We start from the raw sequence: 18,916 nt of genomic DNA, 5'->3' as shown, positions 1-18,916 counted from the left end.
TCCCATCGTAAAGCGGAAGTGGGACGTTTTAGACCCACCCTCTCATAGAAGCTATGTTATTTCTGCTACTTTTTCTCCCAAAAATGAACATGCCGATCAAACATTGCTTTTATGGAACTTGTAGAAATGACTCTCGACATTATGACATATGAAGGATGTTTTATTCATACGTTTCCCGAAAAAAAAACCTCAAAGGAAAAAATGTGAAGAATGAATCAACTTGCGCGGACTTTTAACGCCAGGTGAATCCGTTCACATTTCATATGCAGTAAAGATTTTGTTGGGTTGGCATGGTCTTTCATAGGACAAAGAGGTAAACCATTTTGATTTTTAACTTATTTTTTAGCGTCACGTTGTGCCGTGCTGCTTCTGTCTGACAATGAATTATCTGAAAAGAATTCAATCGTATCTGACTGCCACTGTTACCTTTTCTGTTGTAAAAAAAACAACTTTAGTAAGGGGGAAGTGTAAATAAATTATAGAATTAGGATTTGTTATTAATGAAAAAATTAGATGTGTTCGTTGGCTGTCACTGAGTAGCATTTGCAAACACTACGCAAAACTAACAATATAAATTACCCCCAGGAATGGCCAGAGACGTAGGACAACCAGAGGATATAATATATAAGAAAGACAGGGCTGGTGATAAAGGATAGCTTGTTGAAACAGGAGAATGTCATTGTCAGTCACGTAAGAAAAAGGTGTCAATAAAAAAGCTAAGGCTATGCTTAAGTTGGCTTGTTTCTTTCGTCTTTTTCAGCCCTCGACACTCAAGCCATCTCTTTAACTTAACATTTGTATGTTCTTCCACATCATTACCAGTGAATTTGGCACCAGGAAAATCATTTTCAGACAAATTTGGTAGGTTTAGCTCTGTAAACATCTCCTTCGTACACGATTTGCATTCATTTCCCATTGGGGACAAACGCTAGCGTGTGTCCCCCTTAGCAACAGTAGTAGCTAACGTCATGAATAATATTAATGAGCGGAAGTGACATTTGCTTGCGGTACGTCATTACGTCAGCAAAGAGCGAGAGCTGCAGGCAGGACGGCAGTGATAGCTGTGTGCAGTACGCGGGCTTGACCACAGTCATGAAAAAAAAAATGAAGAAAATAAGCCTGATAATGCTCGGTTTTCTTTATATAATATATATTATATTATATATATATATATATATATATATATATATATATATATATATATATATATATATATATATATATATATATATATATATATAATATATATAATATATAATATTTCAGTATTGCTTACATTGCCGAGTCTGAACGGGCACGCCAAAAACAAACAGATAGTCTATGAGAAAAAATCGGAATTGTGCATGAAGTATGAACCTGCAGTATGAACCTAGCCTATGCGCATGCAGCTCCCAGTGATGAATATTTTGCCAAAAATGGGTAGAAATGGCTCTTTGAATGTTAAACATTGAAGTCTGAGTGATTTAATATGACTTTTATGTATCATTTTACTTATGTTTATTTTTATTAACTTATATTAATTTATTATTTTCATTTTTTCCCCCTTCTGCCCTTGTTTGCATGCTATGCTCATTAAAATATGAAAACCTATAAATTTTAGGGTGATTTTAGTTAAAGCAGACACTGTATTTTCATCTGTGTGATTTTGACAAAGATCAGATCACATTTGATTGTGATATTATGCAGAAATGTAAGAAATTCCAAAATGTTCAGATACTTTTTCATACCACTGCAGTTATCGCTTGACGATTAAACAAGGCTTTTAGTGTTCCTAAAGTGTGTCAAGCATAACAAATGAACAATAAAATGATAGTGTGCAATGGAAAAAGGAGGCCATCAATAGCCATAAACAACGTAATCACACTATGAGTCACATTTGCATACACTGATAGCCATGCCAGTGTTGTCCTTATTGCAACAACTTGTGCTCAATTGCTAATCTCAGGCAAATTAGGTTTAGTCTGTAACTGTCCCTTTCATTTTTGTTTTGTCGCTCATAAAGCAGGAAAATAATTCCTCCACAAAGTTGATAGCAATAAAAATCTAAATTTCTAAATGACTAAACGCGTGTGGGTGTGTGTTTGTGTGTGTCATGAATTCATCACCCTGAGGGAGCCTCTCTGGCACAGCTCAAACACGCCAAACACACCATGTTCAATCTTCACTGTGCCGTAGAATTTAGTCAGGTTGTAGTAATCGATATGCAGCAGCTTGAAAAAAAAAAAAAACACAAAGAGAAGTAAATTAAACCACATCAGCAACAGTTTTCTGAATATCCTTCTGCTGTGATTTTAAAGGAGTTTATCACTAGTGGACGTCCAATCCATCTAAAGTGGAAGGTTGGCAGCGAATGAACGCTCATTCGCTGCCAACCTTCCACTTCAGATGGATTGGGCGTATATTATGGTGAATAGTCACCATTGAGTTAATTACTGTTAGTGAAATAAAAGAAAAGATCATTTTGGTTCATTTTTCTTGCTTTTGAATGTGTTGCAATAATCTGACAGATTAAGGTGGTAGTTATATAACCGTTTTTAGGTGCCCCATTCCAAATCTGTACCACCAAAATTTAAAAAAGTATATTTGGGAAAATGTTGCAATTTGCTGAACTACAGAAAGTCCTAGAAATCATTTTTGAAGATTGCCTAACAATTGAATCAACCCGCTCTAATCTGAATGAGTCAATGAGAGTTTATCAGAACCAGCGGTTAATATACATAGTTTACCATTTCACCTAAATCCCAAATAATTCTAACATTTTGTGAGGGGAGTACATCGTAAGAATTTAAAAAAAAAAAAAAAAAAAAGACAACAAAAAATGAATTTATGGTAAAATTCTGGTGGCTTTGGTTGCCGGAATTTTACCGTAACAAAAATGGGAAAAACGTAAAATAAACGTATGGTGTGGGTAACTAAATTTTACTGTACATTTTTGTAGATTTAAATGAAAATCTGGGTAAAAAAAAATTAATATTGTTATACAGGTAGTCCCCAGGTTACGAATTTACGACGTGCCCGACTGATTTCGACTTCACGATGTCGGAGTCTCATCCAACATTTTGTCTCCAGTCGGTTTTTTTTTTTTTTTTTTTTTTTTTCATAAACAATACTTTATGACTGTTCTGCCCTTTGGCGAAATACGTATTTGATTATAATCAGAAGTGGGTAGAGTAGCCATAGATTTTACTCAAGTAAGAGTAGAGTTACTTTATAATAATATTACTCAAGTAAAAGTATGAGTAGTCATCCATAGAATGTACTCAAGTACAAGTAAAAAAGTACTTGGTGAAAAGAATACTCAATTAATGAGTATCATTGTGAGTGACTGCTTCCATTTTTGTTTGATTTATTTTTTTCATACAATGGTATTTTTTTTTCTCAGCACAGTATTCTATATGAACTGTTGTTATCGGTGTTGTTAATCTTTAAAAAAATTTGATCAATTACAGTTACAAATTGCTTCTCCCAAAAAATAACTGAATTACGCTCAGTTACCTGAATGTAAGAGTAATTAGTTACTTGGCAAAGTAACTGGTGTTACCTTTCATGGTAACACTTTATAATAACTATCCGTTTTACTAGTTGATAGATCATTAGTAAACTGTTGATAAATGATTTCTTGTTGATTTGTGAAGTATTTGTTAAGAGTTCGTTAAGCATTTACAGGGTGTTCCAGTATGGTTGACTCCATTCTAAATGTCCATGCTAGTTGATGGATCTTGATAAAACTGTATACACTTTATGTTGAAGGTCATAGTTTTATTGGTTAAATATACAAAGAAAAGTACAAATATTTGTTGGTTCTATGGCAGATTTTCATAAATGTGCAACATGAGCGCTGCCTGCAAAATGGCTTATCAAAATGCCTTTTCTTTTGAAGTGAACGGCACTTCTTAACCTGAAAAGATAGAAATGCCAAACATTACACACAAAAACTTGAAACGTTTCTTCACAAACTGTGTTTCAGGTTAAGAACACCCTGTAAATGCTTAACTCATTTGCTCCCAAAAACGTATAAATATGTTCTGGTTTTAATTGTTTCAGTGTCCCAAAGACGTATAAATACATCTTTTACGTTTTTTTTTTTTTTTTTTTTTTTTTACAAGAGACATCTCTGGGTTCTGATTCAATTTTGCTCCAAAGCACAAAGCTGAAAATCCATTTTAAAGCAATAAAACTGGCCACTGGATGGCAGTAACGCATTTGGTAAGACCCGCAATCCGATTCAAAGGCAACTAACGGCCGGGCCGCACGGCTGGGGCGCCGGCGGAGGACGACTGAATGGAGAACAACCTAGAGGACACCCGGGATGCCAGGCGCTGGACGACCGAGCAGAACGACAGGGACCACCAGTGCAGCAGAAAATGCCGTTGAGTCCGTGCTGCTCGGCGAGCAGACCCCACAGAGACTCAAAAAAATCCATCTTTATGAGACAGGCGGCGATGTGGGAAAAGTTTAACCGGCTGTCGCAGCGACAACAGCATCATCTCTCAGTTAGTTATGTGTAAATAAATATTTACTTCGCGATCAAAAGCTCTATTTGTCTCGTTGTTTATGTTATTTTGTAAAAGGAAAACATTATTCAGATGTTTGGGATGTAACTAAAGCAAAAAAAAAAAATAGCTGTGTTATAGTCAAAGTTATGTTTGAAATGTATGCTTTCACAAAAAGCTAATTTTCTGTTTTTTCATCAGAAATTGGAAAATTGCTCAAACTAAGCTATTTTTTAATGCTGATTTCTAAAGAATGGAAAAAAATATTAACTTACTTTTTTTTCTTGCTGAAAGAAGAGAGTCTAATCTTTCTTTTGGTGGGTTCCATGTTTATATAGCAATAGAACAGAATTTTCTGTGTGCCTTGCAAAATCAATCAAAAGCCAGTAAAACGGCCGGGAGCGAAGGGCCTTGCTCCGGTGAAAATGGCTGGGAGTCAATGAGTTAACAAACTGTTAACAAATACGTCACAAATCAACAATAAATCATTTATAAACAGTTTACTAATGATCTATTAACTAGTAAAACGGATAGTTATTATAAAGTGTTACCCCTTTCATGTTTTTTTTTCCATCCAAAAACAAAACAATAGTAACCTTTGCTATGTTTGGAAGTAATTTAAATCTCGTAATTTGAATCAACAGTTAAAGTTGGTCAAATTGCTCCCATTATCGCATTACTTCCCTTCTGTCCACTTGTGACATGTGAAGGTTTTAAAACTGTTTCATCATTTAAAGATAGATTCAAGTCAGGACTTTGCCGATTTAGGAGTATTTTAGATTGAAAGTTACTTAGCTTTGCTAGGAAGGTTCTCTACAACAGAGCCTTCCTGAAAAGTCTGCTGCTTTAAGATGCCAGCTGTTTACTAACGTGTGTCTGTCATTTCGCATTTAGTTCTATATACAAGTGATATCTACCGTAGCATCATGTAAGTGTAGTTTGTAGGGTATCTGCTACAGTCAGGTATAATTGGAGCCACCAAGCATCGCACTTGCAACGGCGTCACAACCACCTTCCCTTCTCCCCACTCCAGCTCTGCTTTCTCATCTCCGTGAGTCCGTGTCTCTGACTTTTCTCGCATCATTCAACCAACGTAGTACGAATAGTAACGCACGCCTTTAAATCCTCCGTAACCGTAAGGGCGTTGCCAAGATGAGAAAAGTAATTACTCACTACTGAAAAAAAATAACGCCGTTAGTAACGCCATTATACTCTAACGCCATTATTAACAACACTCGTTGGTATACAGTATAATGATACTGTACAATGAATCATTACATAACTACATTAAGCCAAAGAAATACACCAAAAAAATTTTAATTCAGGCGAGAGAAAAAAAAAAATGACAGAAATTAAGCATTATTCGTCCAAAGAGCATGAGTGCCCTGTAGTGGAGAAAATACTTCCTAGTTTGAATAGTGAATAGTTCCTTCATAGTTCCTATTATAAAATTAAAAGGATCAGTTTTCCGTGATCAATCGGCGCCAAATAAAAACTGGGAGAGGTTAAAATCCACGCTTTCAAGTCATGTTGAGGGCGGCGCTCTGTATCAAATACTAAATTTTTTACAGTGCTTTAAAGACACCACGTGAATGACCAGGCTGGCGTGATCATAGAACGTCTGATTGTTATAATGGAGTCATGTAAGTATTGTTGCGACGTCTCATTGGTGAAAATGGTAAAGCTACTCTTGGCATCGGTGACAAGAAATAAATAAATCTAATATGTAGAATAAAGAGTAAAAATGTAACGACTCTTGTGCAGTCCAAAGCAGCGGAGTAGAGCAGTGTTTTTTCTTCACAAATCTACTCAAGTAAAAGTAAGTATGGCTTAGTAAAATTACTCTTAGAAGTACATTTTTCTCAAAGTTACTCAAGTAAATGTATCCGAGTACAAGTAATGCGTTACTACGCACCACTGATAATTGTTTTGACTTTTGGTTTGTGATGTATGCTTTTACTTTAGCGAAGGAAGCGTAGAGTACTCCCGCACACAAGTAAGAGCACATGTACACACTGAGAAGAACGCATTCGCGCACACGAAGGAGAGCGCACGCACACACCCCAGGAAAACCATATTTGCTCCCACGAAGAAGTCGTGCAAACAAGTGAGATACAGGGGGGACTGATTACAGCTTAGCTCGCTGTCTAGCTAGGATTTAGCTCCAACGTCTGAGCGAGGACAGTAGAATTACGTATAATACATGGATAGTTTTTTGAGATTTATAGTGGTATGAAAAAGTATCTGAACCTTTTGGAATTTCTCACATTTCTGCATAAAATCACCATCAAATGTGATCTGATCTTTGTCAAAATCAAACAGATGAAAATACAGTGTCTGCTCTAACTAAAACCGCCCAAACATTTATAGGTTTTAATATTTTAATGAGGATAGTATGCAAACAATGACAGAAGGGGGAAAGTAAGTAAATTAACCATCTGCCTAAGGAGACTTAAAGAGCAATTGAAACCAATTTTTACCAGACATTTTAAGTCTGGTTTGTGCGCAATCACTAGTGAATGGTTTAAAGCCGCCCTGCCCACAATTAAAGACACACCTGGTAAGAAATGTCTTGATGAGAAGCATTGTCTGATGTGCATCATGGCTCGGTCAAAAGAGCTGTCTGAAGACCTGCGATCAAGGATTGTCTCTAAAAGTCTGGATGTTCATCAATCGACAGTCAGAGTGGTTGTCTGCAAATGGAAAGAGTTTGGAACCGTTGCTTCTCTCCCAAGGAGTGGCCGTCCACCAAAGATGACGCCAAGAGTTCAGCGCAGAATACTCAGAGAGGTAAAAAAAAAAAGAACCCTAGATTGTCTGTTAAAGACTTACAGAAATCACTGGCACAGTCCAATATCTCTGTGCCCACATCAAATATATGTAAAACTATGGCCAAGATGGGAGGATTCCACGGAGGAAGTAACTGCTGTCTAAAAAAAACATTGTTGCTCGTTTAATGTTCGCAAAAAAGCATTTGGACACTCCTCAGAAGTTTTGACAAAATATTTTGTGGACTGATGAAACCAAAGTTGAATTGGGAGTAAGACACAATGTCACGTGTGGAGGAAAAATGGAACAGCTCACCAACATCAACACCTCATCCCCATCGTGAAACATGGTGGTGGGAGCATCATGATTTGGGGCTGTTTGCTGCCTCAGGGCCTGGACAACTTGCAATCATTAATGGAAGAATGAATTCAAAAGTTTATCAGGATGTTTTGCAAGAAAACATGAGGCCGTCTTTCAGATAGTTGAAGCTAAAAAGAGGATGGATGCTGCAATAACACAATGATCCAAAACACAGAAGTAAATCAACTTCACAATGGTTTCAGAAGAACAAAATACATGTTCTGGAGTGGCCAAGTCAAAGTCTAAAGTTGAACCCCATTGAGATGCTGTGACAGCGATTCATGCCAGACATCCCAGGAATCTGACTGGACTACAGCAGTTTTGTAGAGAAGCATGGGCCAAGATTAGTCTTGATCGATGTGCCAGACTGATCTGCAGCTACAGGAAGCAACTGGTTTGCAGTTATTGCTGCCAATGGGTTGCCACAAAATATTAAATGTGATGGTTCACTTACTTATTTTCCCCCTTCTGTCATTTTTTGCATAGTATCCTGATTGAAATATGAAAACCTGTAAATGTTTGTATGGTTTTAGTTAAAGCAGACACTGTTTTTTCATCTGTTTGATTTGGACAAAGATCAGATCACATTTGATGGAGATTTTATGCAGAAATGTGAGAAATTCCAAAAGGTTCAGATATTTTTTTCACACCACTGTAGGTGGTATTTAGGGGTACTTAAAGGGTGAATTTTGATTTTTGCAGAAATTCGGGCTATGTCGCCAGCGTAGAAACGAAAGTCGTTCGTAACCCGGGAACTACCTGTGTTTTGTAACATATTTGATATGTAACCAGTCTTGATGGTGTTGTCATTATGGCACAATTTTGCTAATTGTCTGCCCTCTACAGTCAAGACTTGAAACCGCCTTGGTCAGTCAAACGTGCGAACTACTGAGCAACTGCAGACCAGTTGGAGGAAGTTAGAAAAATGTGACTCCCTGAGAGTTTAATAGATTAAACAGTGTATTGGCTGCTAAAGCTAGACTGTGCTATTGGCTGAGTAGTCAGCACACTTGACTGCCACACTGACAGTGGGGGTTGAAACTCCAGTTGGAGAAGAGAGAACAAGAGAGGAGCGGTGTTGTCACAACTATCAGGCTTGTTACACATCATAGGCGGAGTTTGACTTTTGGGGCAGGAGGGGCACAACATGTGGATGATCCCGAAACGCAGTGTCAGCAATAAAATTAACTTACAAGAATATTTATAATAATTTGACAATGAGTGTTTTTTGTTTCCCATCATTCTTGAAGGGAATTCTAAATTAGGCTGCTTAGGCAATACTTTTCGCCAAGATATTCATCCATTGAATATGGTACGCCCGCCAGTGTCGTGCCAATGTAGTTACCCCAGTCAAAAATTGTATCCCCTGGGCGGAGCCATATGAAGATATATTGGCGTCTTTATTATTCAACCAAAAAAAAAATGTCGCTTCAGTTAAATTAAAAAAAAAAATGTGTTTGAATGCAAAAATTAATTTGAAACTCAAAAAATGTTTTTTTTTTTTTTTTTTTTTTTTTTTTTGATTGACGCAATGGCCACATTTTGGCTAGGACATTTTTGGTTTTATTATTCAGTCAAAATTTAAGTTGCTTTGAAAAAATGCAGATTTTAAAAAAGAAAATCAATTCAATAAAGAAAAAATATTTTCGATCAAAGAAAAAAATCATTTTTTAAAACATTTTTTTTCCCAAAAAAATTATATGCAAAGCAAATGGCCGTCTAAGGTGCTGAAAAACTCATTTTGACCCATCATAAAAATATTTTTTTTTTGTTCATTTCATTCATTTTTGTTGCAGTTTTATTGCTTTTCAACTTATATATATATATATATATATATATATATATATATATATATATATATATATATATATATATATATACTGTATATATGAAAGTCAATTACATGCCATGACACTTTTCAGACACCGGGGGGGCTAGCCCCCCTGACCCCCCCCCATAAAATCCGCTTATGTTACACATATGTACTGTTTACAGTTATTTGATGTAAAATAACAGTTATATAAAATGTAGTTCGTTTTATTGTAGTTTGGAGTTAATTTGACAATAAACATTTTACGATATTCCCGTTTTTTTAACGGTATAATTCTTGCAGCCAAAGCTCCCTTTTTTTTTTTCTTTCGGTACACACTAAGCCGAGCGTGACACAGATGTGTCAATTTAAGAATACAGTACTTTTTTACATTTATTATTGGTCTACAATGGTTGTTGAAAAGCATTGAATCATAACGGGATGATTAAAGTTTATCTGTGCAAAAGAAATACCACTCTGAAAAAGTGTCAAATAGATTTCATAAAATGTTGCATTTGTGTAAAGTAATGGGAGTTATGTCATACAGTGTTGAGCTCAATCTTCTGGTTTTCTGTGAAGTCTCCGTCAGTGTGTTTCAGTTCTTTCAGGATAACTGGCTAAAGACACAAGAGGCATAGGGCGTTAACATTTCAGTTTTTTTTTCTTTTTATTATCTATGCATGTCAAGCATTTTCTTCAGGCACCTTCTTGTCATAGCGGCCTCGACGTGAGAAGAAAGTACTGTCCTTCCTCTTATCTTCATCTATCTTTTGCATGCAAACGACATAAACCAATAAATGCATGAACATGTCTCAATGCCATAATAGTATTTAATAGCAATTGATTACTCTCACGTGATTTCTAATCTTAGATCAAGATGAGGACTTTCACCTTTAAGGAAACCTCCTTTTCATCCAACGGTCCAATAAGGTGGGAGTTGATGTGTGACCACTTTTTCTGCATCTGACGCTCTTTTCTGTTCTGCCTAGAATGAGTTGGATACTTAGGTGAGCTTAGATGATAGAGGTACAGCATTCTGGTCACGATACTAAACTAAAAAATAAAAATACTCCATAATCGATACCAATTTTTATACTATAGAAATTAAAAACAAAAATTAAATGTTAACTCTTTTGGTGTTTCTCCAATGGTGGCATTTTTTTAACCAAAAAAAAAAAAACCTCAAACTTAAAAAAAATGCTTCCTCAAATGGTCCCAAAATTAATAGAAAAGTGACCATGGAATGGCCAAAAATCACCAGGAAGTGACCAATGAAGAGGAAGTGACCAAGAAAGGAACTAAAATCGAAATGAAATAATCCAAATTGCACAAGGAGTGAACCAGGAATGCCCTAAATGTAACGGAAGTGGCCCAAAATTAACAGGAAGGTACCTGTAAGTACCCCGAAATTATCTCATTGCCTGCTTTTTGACGATAGATATCCAATTCATTTATTCTGGGAGAACTAGCTGTGAATGCTAATATTTTAGTCCCATTGACGGCACTAGGCATCTAATTGATTTTGATTTCAAAATCAATTAGACATCTCCCACCGTCAGGGGTTAGGGTTAGGCTTCTCATGAGTTAACAAGGAAAATGCTAAAATAACCTCCACGACTACCAGGAGTAGCACAACATCAAAAATTTACCCCATGACAAATGAAATGATGAAATGATCAATGCAAAATAAATCTATTGTAGGGCTGCAGCTATCGATTGTTTAGGTCTTTGATTAATCTATCAGTTAGTTAAATTAGTCAGTAGTTAGTTAGTAATCGGATTATGGACATTTAATGCATTGCAGAATAAATTTTAGGATATGTTAAACAAATAATAAGTTTATGCTTGCAATAATATATATTTTGGCTTGCTAAGATTACAATTTCAAAACAAGCCTGAAATGTGAATACCAAATAAAATTCCTGAGTGTTTCTTCAAACGATGCACGATTGCACTTTCATTTTACAAGAGCAATAAATGCATTTTTAAAAAATTAAAATAACTGAGCTTAGTCTCAAGTGATGTAAAAAAAATAAATGAAGATCGAAGTACAACAAAAGATAATTTGGCTAACGTGCATAGCAAAAGTCAGCTAGCTTAATTAAATTTTTTTTTTTTTTTTTTTTTTTTTTACAAAGCTCTTAACAAATCATCGAAATGCATATTCCCACAAAAAACTGCTAAATATACTTCTAAACAAAATACCGAATGCATAAACAAACATATTAGCTAAAAAAAAAAAAACATACCTTATGTTGGCCTTAACAGAGAGCAAGCAGCTGGATTCAGCCATATTAGACGAGTTATGGCATATTCACTGTTGCCACTAGAAGGCAGCGTATCCCCCAAATCAATAAAACAAAATGCAAAACTTTCAAAACAAACCATTACAACGTCACTCTAATAAAACGAATCCTCAAAGCAGCAAAATTTGATTAGATTGATTAAAATTTGAAATTAGTCAAGTTAATCGATTAATCGCTGCAGCACTATTGTATTGACATATACTAACTTTTGTATTGGTTCAGGTGATAAACCGTTCGATTAAGACCTGTTTTCCAAAAATTACTAGAGACATTTTGAAAACTTCCAGAATAAATGTCTGGATTTTGTTAGCAAATTGAAATTGCAAAATTTGAACAGAAATTATATTAACATACACAATAAAAACAAACATGTTAATATTCTCTTAATTATCCAGGAATGCAAAAATTAAACATTTGTCTTGAGACCACTCAACATTGTCTGTCTAAATAAATAAGTTAAAAATAACTGGAAAAAAATTCTTAGAGTGTAAGAAAAATAAATAAAAATGGAGCCTTCCTTCAGGTAAAACACTACTGCTACTACTCAACAAAAACTACAGCCAAACTCAACAAAAAATGACAATATCTCTATTATAATTAATTTATTATAACTAATGTATGATTGTCTGGGAAAAAAATGTCTGCATAGGCTGCAAAATAACATTTTTTTTTAAATAATGTAGAAAATAAATTGATACATTTTAAATAAATGCAAGTCTTCAGCCAATCAAATGTGTGTTTGAGGGGAAAAAAAGCACCGGCACATTCAGCAAGTGAAAAGGGGAAAATGTAAGTCTGAACATAATGAAAATAATTAACTTAATAATGGGTCAATTCTATCCTTACAACATATGGGAAGACAATTTTAAATTACTTATATAACTGAACTCATTATATAATGCAAATAAGGTTGCTTAAAAGTTGGTGGGGACAATTTGGGCATCCTGAAAAGTTGGTAGTGTTATGTCCCTACCGTCCCTATGCAAATCTACACCCTTGCCGGATACAACATTTCAGTATTAACACTTTCCAATACTTTTGACAACCCTAATTTACAGGATGCATTCACCATTACGCACACTGTTTCTTACTTGTAAAAGATGAGGGCGATGGCGGTCACCACGACAACGCTGAGACTCAGAACGATCACGATCACATCCTGCATGCCCAAGACTACAAAATCACACATTTATCCATTTTCAGTGGGAATTTCTAGGAATTTATGTAAACCACATATGTTTATATGATTTATAAGAGTGCATTAAATTTTTGGGCAAAAGATTTTTGTCAAGTAGTATTGAAGATACATTAACAGGAAAGTTTCAGGCATGAAAATCTCTCACCTTTCGGCAAAATTCGCCGTTTTGAAGTCAAAAAGGGTGACCTACGTGAATTGTGTAGATCCAAGGAGAAAATTTTTAAGGGGTAGGGGCGTTCGGGAGATTTTTGTAATGTTGGACGCTTGGTATGCAAGCGGGGAAAGTGGCACACAGCCAAAAAAGTGCACCAGAGTGGCCAAAACATTGACTTATTTCAACGAAACAAAGGAGGGTACACTGTTGTGTCCTATCTCTTCCATGCCATGTTTGGCTGCACATCGGCCGTGAATGAACACCTAAAGCACCGTCACCCAGTTGTAATTTTGGAAGACGATAGGAGACAATTAAAAACTGGCAGATTGTAAATCCATCTAACTAATTAACTAACGACATGTTTTATTGAAGTTGTTAGGCCTATCGAGATATGCAATGAGTCCATTTATCGCACGGTAAATAAAAATGAGGGCGGTAATTTTCACAGCTGCGTTTTATCGTCACGTGCGTGCATGCATACATTTGTGTGTGCGTCCAGTTCCTTCACAGATGATTATTGGTCATCAACACGCCATAGAATTAAAGTTTAGACATACAAAATAAACACTGTAAACGTTAGCATTGCTACATTGAGGCTAATGGGGAAAAAAGACAACCTACTTTAGCCTGCTATAAAACATTGGCAGTCTACTCCAAAACACAAAGTTGTGGGAAAAGATGACACTTAAACATAAAAAATCGCTGGTTAACAGCATTTGCAAACGAAAAAAAAAAGAAAAAATTTTGATTACTGACACCACATGCAATGACAAAAAGCTTTTTTTGCGGAGTGTAAAGCTTACTGTTAGCAGTTTAGCGAACATAAAGTGGGGCAAATAAGTATTTAGTCAAGCACTAATTGTGCAAGTTCTCCCACTTGAAAATATTAGAGAGGCCTGTAATTGTCAACATGGGTAAACCTCAACTATGAGAGACAGAATCTGGAAGAAAAAAAAGAAAAAAAGACAATCACATTGTTTAACTTTTAAAGAATTTATTTCCAAGTCATGGTGGAAAATAAGTATTTGGTCTATACCAAAAGTTCATCTCAATACTTTGTTATGTACCCTTTGTTGGCAATAACGGAGGCCAAATGTTTTCTGTAACCCTTCAAAAGCTTTTCACACACTGTATTTTGGCCCATTCCTCCATGCAGATTTCCTCTGGAGCAGTGATGTTTTGGGGCTGTCATTGGGCAACACGGACTTTCAACTCCCTCCTCACCCCGTGGCGTCAAAATGATAACAAGAACGGGAAGCAAAAATCCCAGAACCAAAAGGGGGGACCTAGTGAATGACCTACAGCGAGCTGGGACCACAGTAACAAAGGCTACTATCAGTAACACAATGCGCCGCCAGGGACTCAAATCCTGCACTGCCAGACGTGTCCCCCTGCTGAAGAAAGTACATGTCCAGGCCCGTCTGCGGTTCGCTAGAGAGCATTTGGATGATCCAGAACTTTTGGTAGAAACACAGGTTCTCGTGTTTGGAGGAGAAAGAATACTGAATTGCATCTGAAGAACACCATACCCACTGTGAAGCATGGGGGTGGAAACATCATGCTTTGGGGCTGTTTTTCTGCAAAGGGACCAGGACGACTGATCTGTGTAAAGGAAAGAATGAATGGGGCCATGTATCGAGAGATTTTGAGTGAAAATCTCCTTCCATCAGCAAGGACATTGAAGTTGAGACGTGGCTGAGTCTTTCAGCATGACAATGATCCCAAACACACAGCCAGGGCAACAAAGGAGTGCTTTCGTAATAAGCATTTATTTCATGGTCCTGGAGTGGCCTGGTCAGTCTCCAGATCTCAACCTCATAGAAAATCTGTGGAGGGAGTTGAAAGTCCGTGTTGCCCAATGACAGCCCCAAAACATCACTGCTCTAGAGGAGATCTGCAAGGAGGAATGGGCCAAAATACCAGCAACAGTGTGTGAAAAGCTTGTGAAGAGTTACAGAAACGTTTGGCCTCCGTTATTGCCAACAAAGGGTACATAACAAAGTATTGAGATGAACTTTTGGTATTGACCAAATACTTATTTTCCACCATGATTTGCAAATAAATTCTTTAAAAATCAAACAATGTGATTTTTTTCTGGGGTTTTTTCCACATTCTGTCTCTCATGGTTGAGGTTTAACAATGTTAACAATTACAGGCCTCTCTAATATTTTTAAGTGGGAGAACTTGCACAATTAGTGGTTGACTAAATACTTATTTGCCCCACTGTACTTCCGGTGAACATTTCAAAATAAAAGCACGTCATGTTTCTATATAAATCTTGATGTCTCGAGTTAATCCCGACATATTTCAGAATTCAGATTCTACACTAAGAATAGCTTTAAAATGACACCCTTTAAATTAAAAATCTGATTGGCAATTATTATAATACTATTATATATCGTAGCATACTATAATATTAATGCTAGATCCTTTTTTTTTTTTTAAAGAAATGTTTTGAATCATGTTGGAAAGGCGAAGTCAGTGTTCTGAATATGTTTACATTCCATTCTTTTGCACGACTTAATGCTATCAGCATTTGACCTCATTGTTCATTTGTGATTTATTGTTGTTATTTACATGTTTATTTGTACTTTAATAAAGATTTTAAGTGTTCTAAAATGTTTTTGTGAATTAATAAGCGTCATCAAAAATGTCATTGCTAAATTAGTAAAACAAAAAAAAAGGGGGAGAAAAAAATTATTCACTAAAATTATTTACTAATCGTAAAAATAGTCGGCTGACTAATCGGGAGAAAATTAGTCGTTTGGGACAGCCCGAGTTGTACAGTGTTCCGGAACATATTTCCTCCACACCCTTCTCACCTTTTCAACCCCTGACCCATTTTCATGCCTGAAGTTCGGTTAAAACGCCCGGCCCTCATTTAAATGAGTTTCAGGCTGTTGTGCGTGCATATTCTGTATGATTAAGTAACTTTTTTTGGTTGTTAAATAGCAAGGTAGAGCTAAGGGTGTGTGTATGTGTGCATTACCATCTAAATTTTCTGGTACATCTGGAGGCAGGCGATTTCCTTTCCAAGGCAGAGCAGGATTATTGGTCACGTCTATGGTTTTATTTCTCGAAGTGTCAAATACAAGCAGTCTCTCATACTGCAAGAAAAAGGATTTGAAAAAACACACTGTATTCACACTGTACACTGTACTCTAAATATAATTCGAAAACTAATTTCAAATACTGATAGCTGTGGTTGCCACAATTTTACTGCTAAAAAAAAGTTTCATGCCTGAATTTTTATTTATTTATTATTTTTTTTTACAGTAATTTTTTTTTTTTTACTCATTACATTTAACTCATTGGCTGGCATTGACGGTATCAAACCTCCAATCCATTTTGACTTGGACCCTCCTGGTAAAAATGGATTGGACGCCTAGCACTGTTAATGGCACTGAAACATTAGCATTCATAGCCAGCCTTCCTGGTTTAAATGAATTGGACAGCAATGGCATGCAATGAATTAAATACTATAAAAAAACAGCAGCTCAACTTTGTGTATTCCTGTTTTTATTCATTTTATTTCATTAATCTAGTTTTTATTAATATTTGATAAAATGCATTTATATTTATGAATTGATAAATAATTATGAAAAATATATTTAAAATACATTAATTATTAATAGTAAAAATATTTTGTAATAATTGCTAATATTTAAAATGACCAAAATTAATTACATGCTCTATAAAGGGTTAAAGTTCTTATGTGCCAACCTTTTGAATAGCTATCCACGGTGGTGACCAGTCTTACTTTTAAAAAGTAATTAGTTACAGTTACAAGTTACTTTTGATCTTCTACACTTTATTAAACTATAAATTCTATAACATCTTTCACGTCAAATATGTGAATATTAATTGACTGAAGAAGAAAAACACTATAAACAGTACAGTATTTTAGAACATTTGATATTTATTTAAATCAAATGTATTAGTTTGTTAAAAAAACAAATGTAAACTGACCATTAACAAGTGCAAATCTCTGAAACTGTATGTTAGGCCTACTGCACAATAAGCAGAACACTATCCTTAAAAATTCCATAAAGTAACAATAATGAAGATAATTCAAGTTTAAGAACGCTACCTTTGAAATTCCCTGGCATGTCGCCATTACTACTGTCTTGATGTATTTGCCAGAGCATGATCTGCCCACCTAGCCAAGCATCATCGCGTTTGCAACGGTGTCACCACCCCCTTCCCTCCTCCCCCTCCCACTCTGCTCCATGCAGGCTGCTGATGTGTGACAAAATCAAACAACTCACGCTTCATTCAACCAAATTGTAGTGACGCGCCCCTTCACATTCGCAGTAACGGTAACGGCGTTGCAAATATGGGAAAAGTAATTAATTAGATTACTCACTACTGACAAAAAAATAACGCCGTTAGAAATGCCATTATCAACAACATTGTTAGTGACCACTGTCTCTAAAAGGGTTAACAGTTATGTTTAAATACTATACTTGACATGTACCCAGACTTGATAGTTGTGACATCATAGCCCTTTTCAGACTTTATCCCGGTAAATTCCCGTATAAAGTGACCTTGGATTTACCCGCGTCATAGCTTTCAGACTTGGAGAGATGTCCTGGGAATAACCCGGGTTGACTTCATAGACTTGTCCAGTGTTGGCGATTCGACGCTCTCTGTGCGGGGAGGGCGGGGTGCGGGATTTTATAACGCGGACATTACGTCAGTTTTGGTCGGCATCGGTTTTCACATTCTGTTGGTCAGATAGTGTTTTGTTTCACAGCCGGTTGTTGGAGCATTCCCGACGTCGCACCTGTAGCCAATTCAAGCTCAGCAAGACTGTATTTAAGCCTAGGCGATCCAAGGGAAGGGTGCAGAAATATTAACTTGCTGGTCACCATTCGACACTTTTTACTCTTGAATCTCGTTTATTTGCCAAATTGTTTTGCCTTGTTTTGAAATCTTCTTTCTTGTGGAGGTATTTGAGTGTGTTTATTTTTCTTGTCTTATCGGCTCTCTGCCTATCGCTTAGGTTAGTATTATTGATCCCCGTCGACCTACCGTCACGGACCTATTTTGTTATTGCCCTTTTTTCTCGATCGTGTGTATTTTTGTTTGTAATTAATAAAACCTTGAACATATTCCTTGGTTGTTATCTGCTTTGAGCTACAACCTTGTTTCCACAGTTGCGGACCGTAGCATCGGCAACAAAATAAACCACACATTTCCAAAGATGGACGATAGACTGTCTCTTCCTCGGTTGTAAGATCCAGTAGCAATTTAATTTCGTTATGTTTCCAGTTTGCCATGTTGATAATTGCAATGTTTTTTTATCGCTTTTCGTCTTAAGGCAAAGAAAGAGGAAATGAAGATCGGCCCAAATGATATTTATGTCGTCAGCCTTCGTGCTGTGTCTTGAGAATTAAACGTTTGTTTTCACACGTTCCACATCCCGGGTATGTCTCGAATATTATATTATGAAGCGAGCCGGTAAAAGTCCGCGTAATCTCCGTGTCAGTCGACCCGGGAAATTGCTTTTATACATAAGGCCTACCCGTTTAAATACCAGGATTTTAACGGTGTTCAGGTATGTGGGAAAGAGGCTCATGTCAATCCTTTTCTCAATGTCCCTCTACACCAGACGTGTCCAAAGTCCGGCCCGGGGGCCAAATGCGGCCCGCGGTCAAATTTCATCCGGCCCCCAGCCTCTGTCATAAAATCAATTACGTCTGGCCCGCACAGACTTAATAAATTGGTCAGCAGTGCTGCTACCAGCATACGAAGTCGCTTACACACTAAATTCTGCTCCTCATTTACCCGCTAAAAGGCAGCAGCACTCTAAACAACATTACC

The 18,916-nt window shown here is 36.4% G+C and overlaps 1 protein-coding gene across 1 annotated transcript in view; it reads right to left on the bottom strand.

Annotated features, from left to right (window-relative positions):
- gucy2ca (guanylate cyclase 2Ca) overlaps window positions 1-18,916 on the bottom strand; it is a 51,304-nt gene that overhangs the window by 17,417 nt on the left and 14,971 nt on the right. The window contains exons 11-16 of the mRNA XM_057861092.1: window positions 16,080-16,197; window positions 12,830-12,911; window positions 10,324-10,417; window positions 10,137-10,199; window positions 9,978-10,049; window positions 2,106-2,210 (exon numbers count right to left, since the gene is read on the bottom strand). Of these exons, the coding sequence (XP_057717075.1) occupies window positions 2,106-2,210; window positions 9,978-10,049; window positions 10,137-10,199; window positions 10,324-10,417; window positions 12,830-12,911; window positions 16,080-16,197 (534 nt within the window). The remainder of the gene's footprint in view (window positions 1-2,105; window positions 2,211-9,977; window positions 10,050-10,136; window positions 10,200-10,323; window positions 10,418-12,829; window positions 12,912-16,079; window positions 16,198-18,916) is intronic.

This window comes from Corythoichthys intestinalis, chromosome 16, assembly GCF_030265065.1.
Source record: "Corythoichthys intestinalis isolate RoL2023-P3 chromosome 16, ASM3026506v1, whole genome shotgun sequence".
NCBI lineage: Eukaryota > Metazoa > Chordata > Actinopteri > Syngnathiformes > Syngnathidae > Corythoichthys > Corythoichthys intestinalis.
The sequence above is the reverse complement of the archived record's forward strand: the minus strand, read 5'-3'. Positions and strand labels throughout refer to the sequence as shown.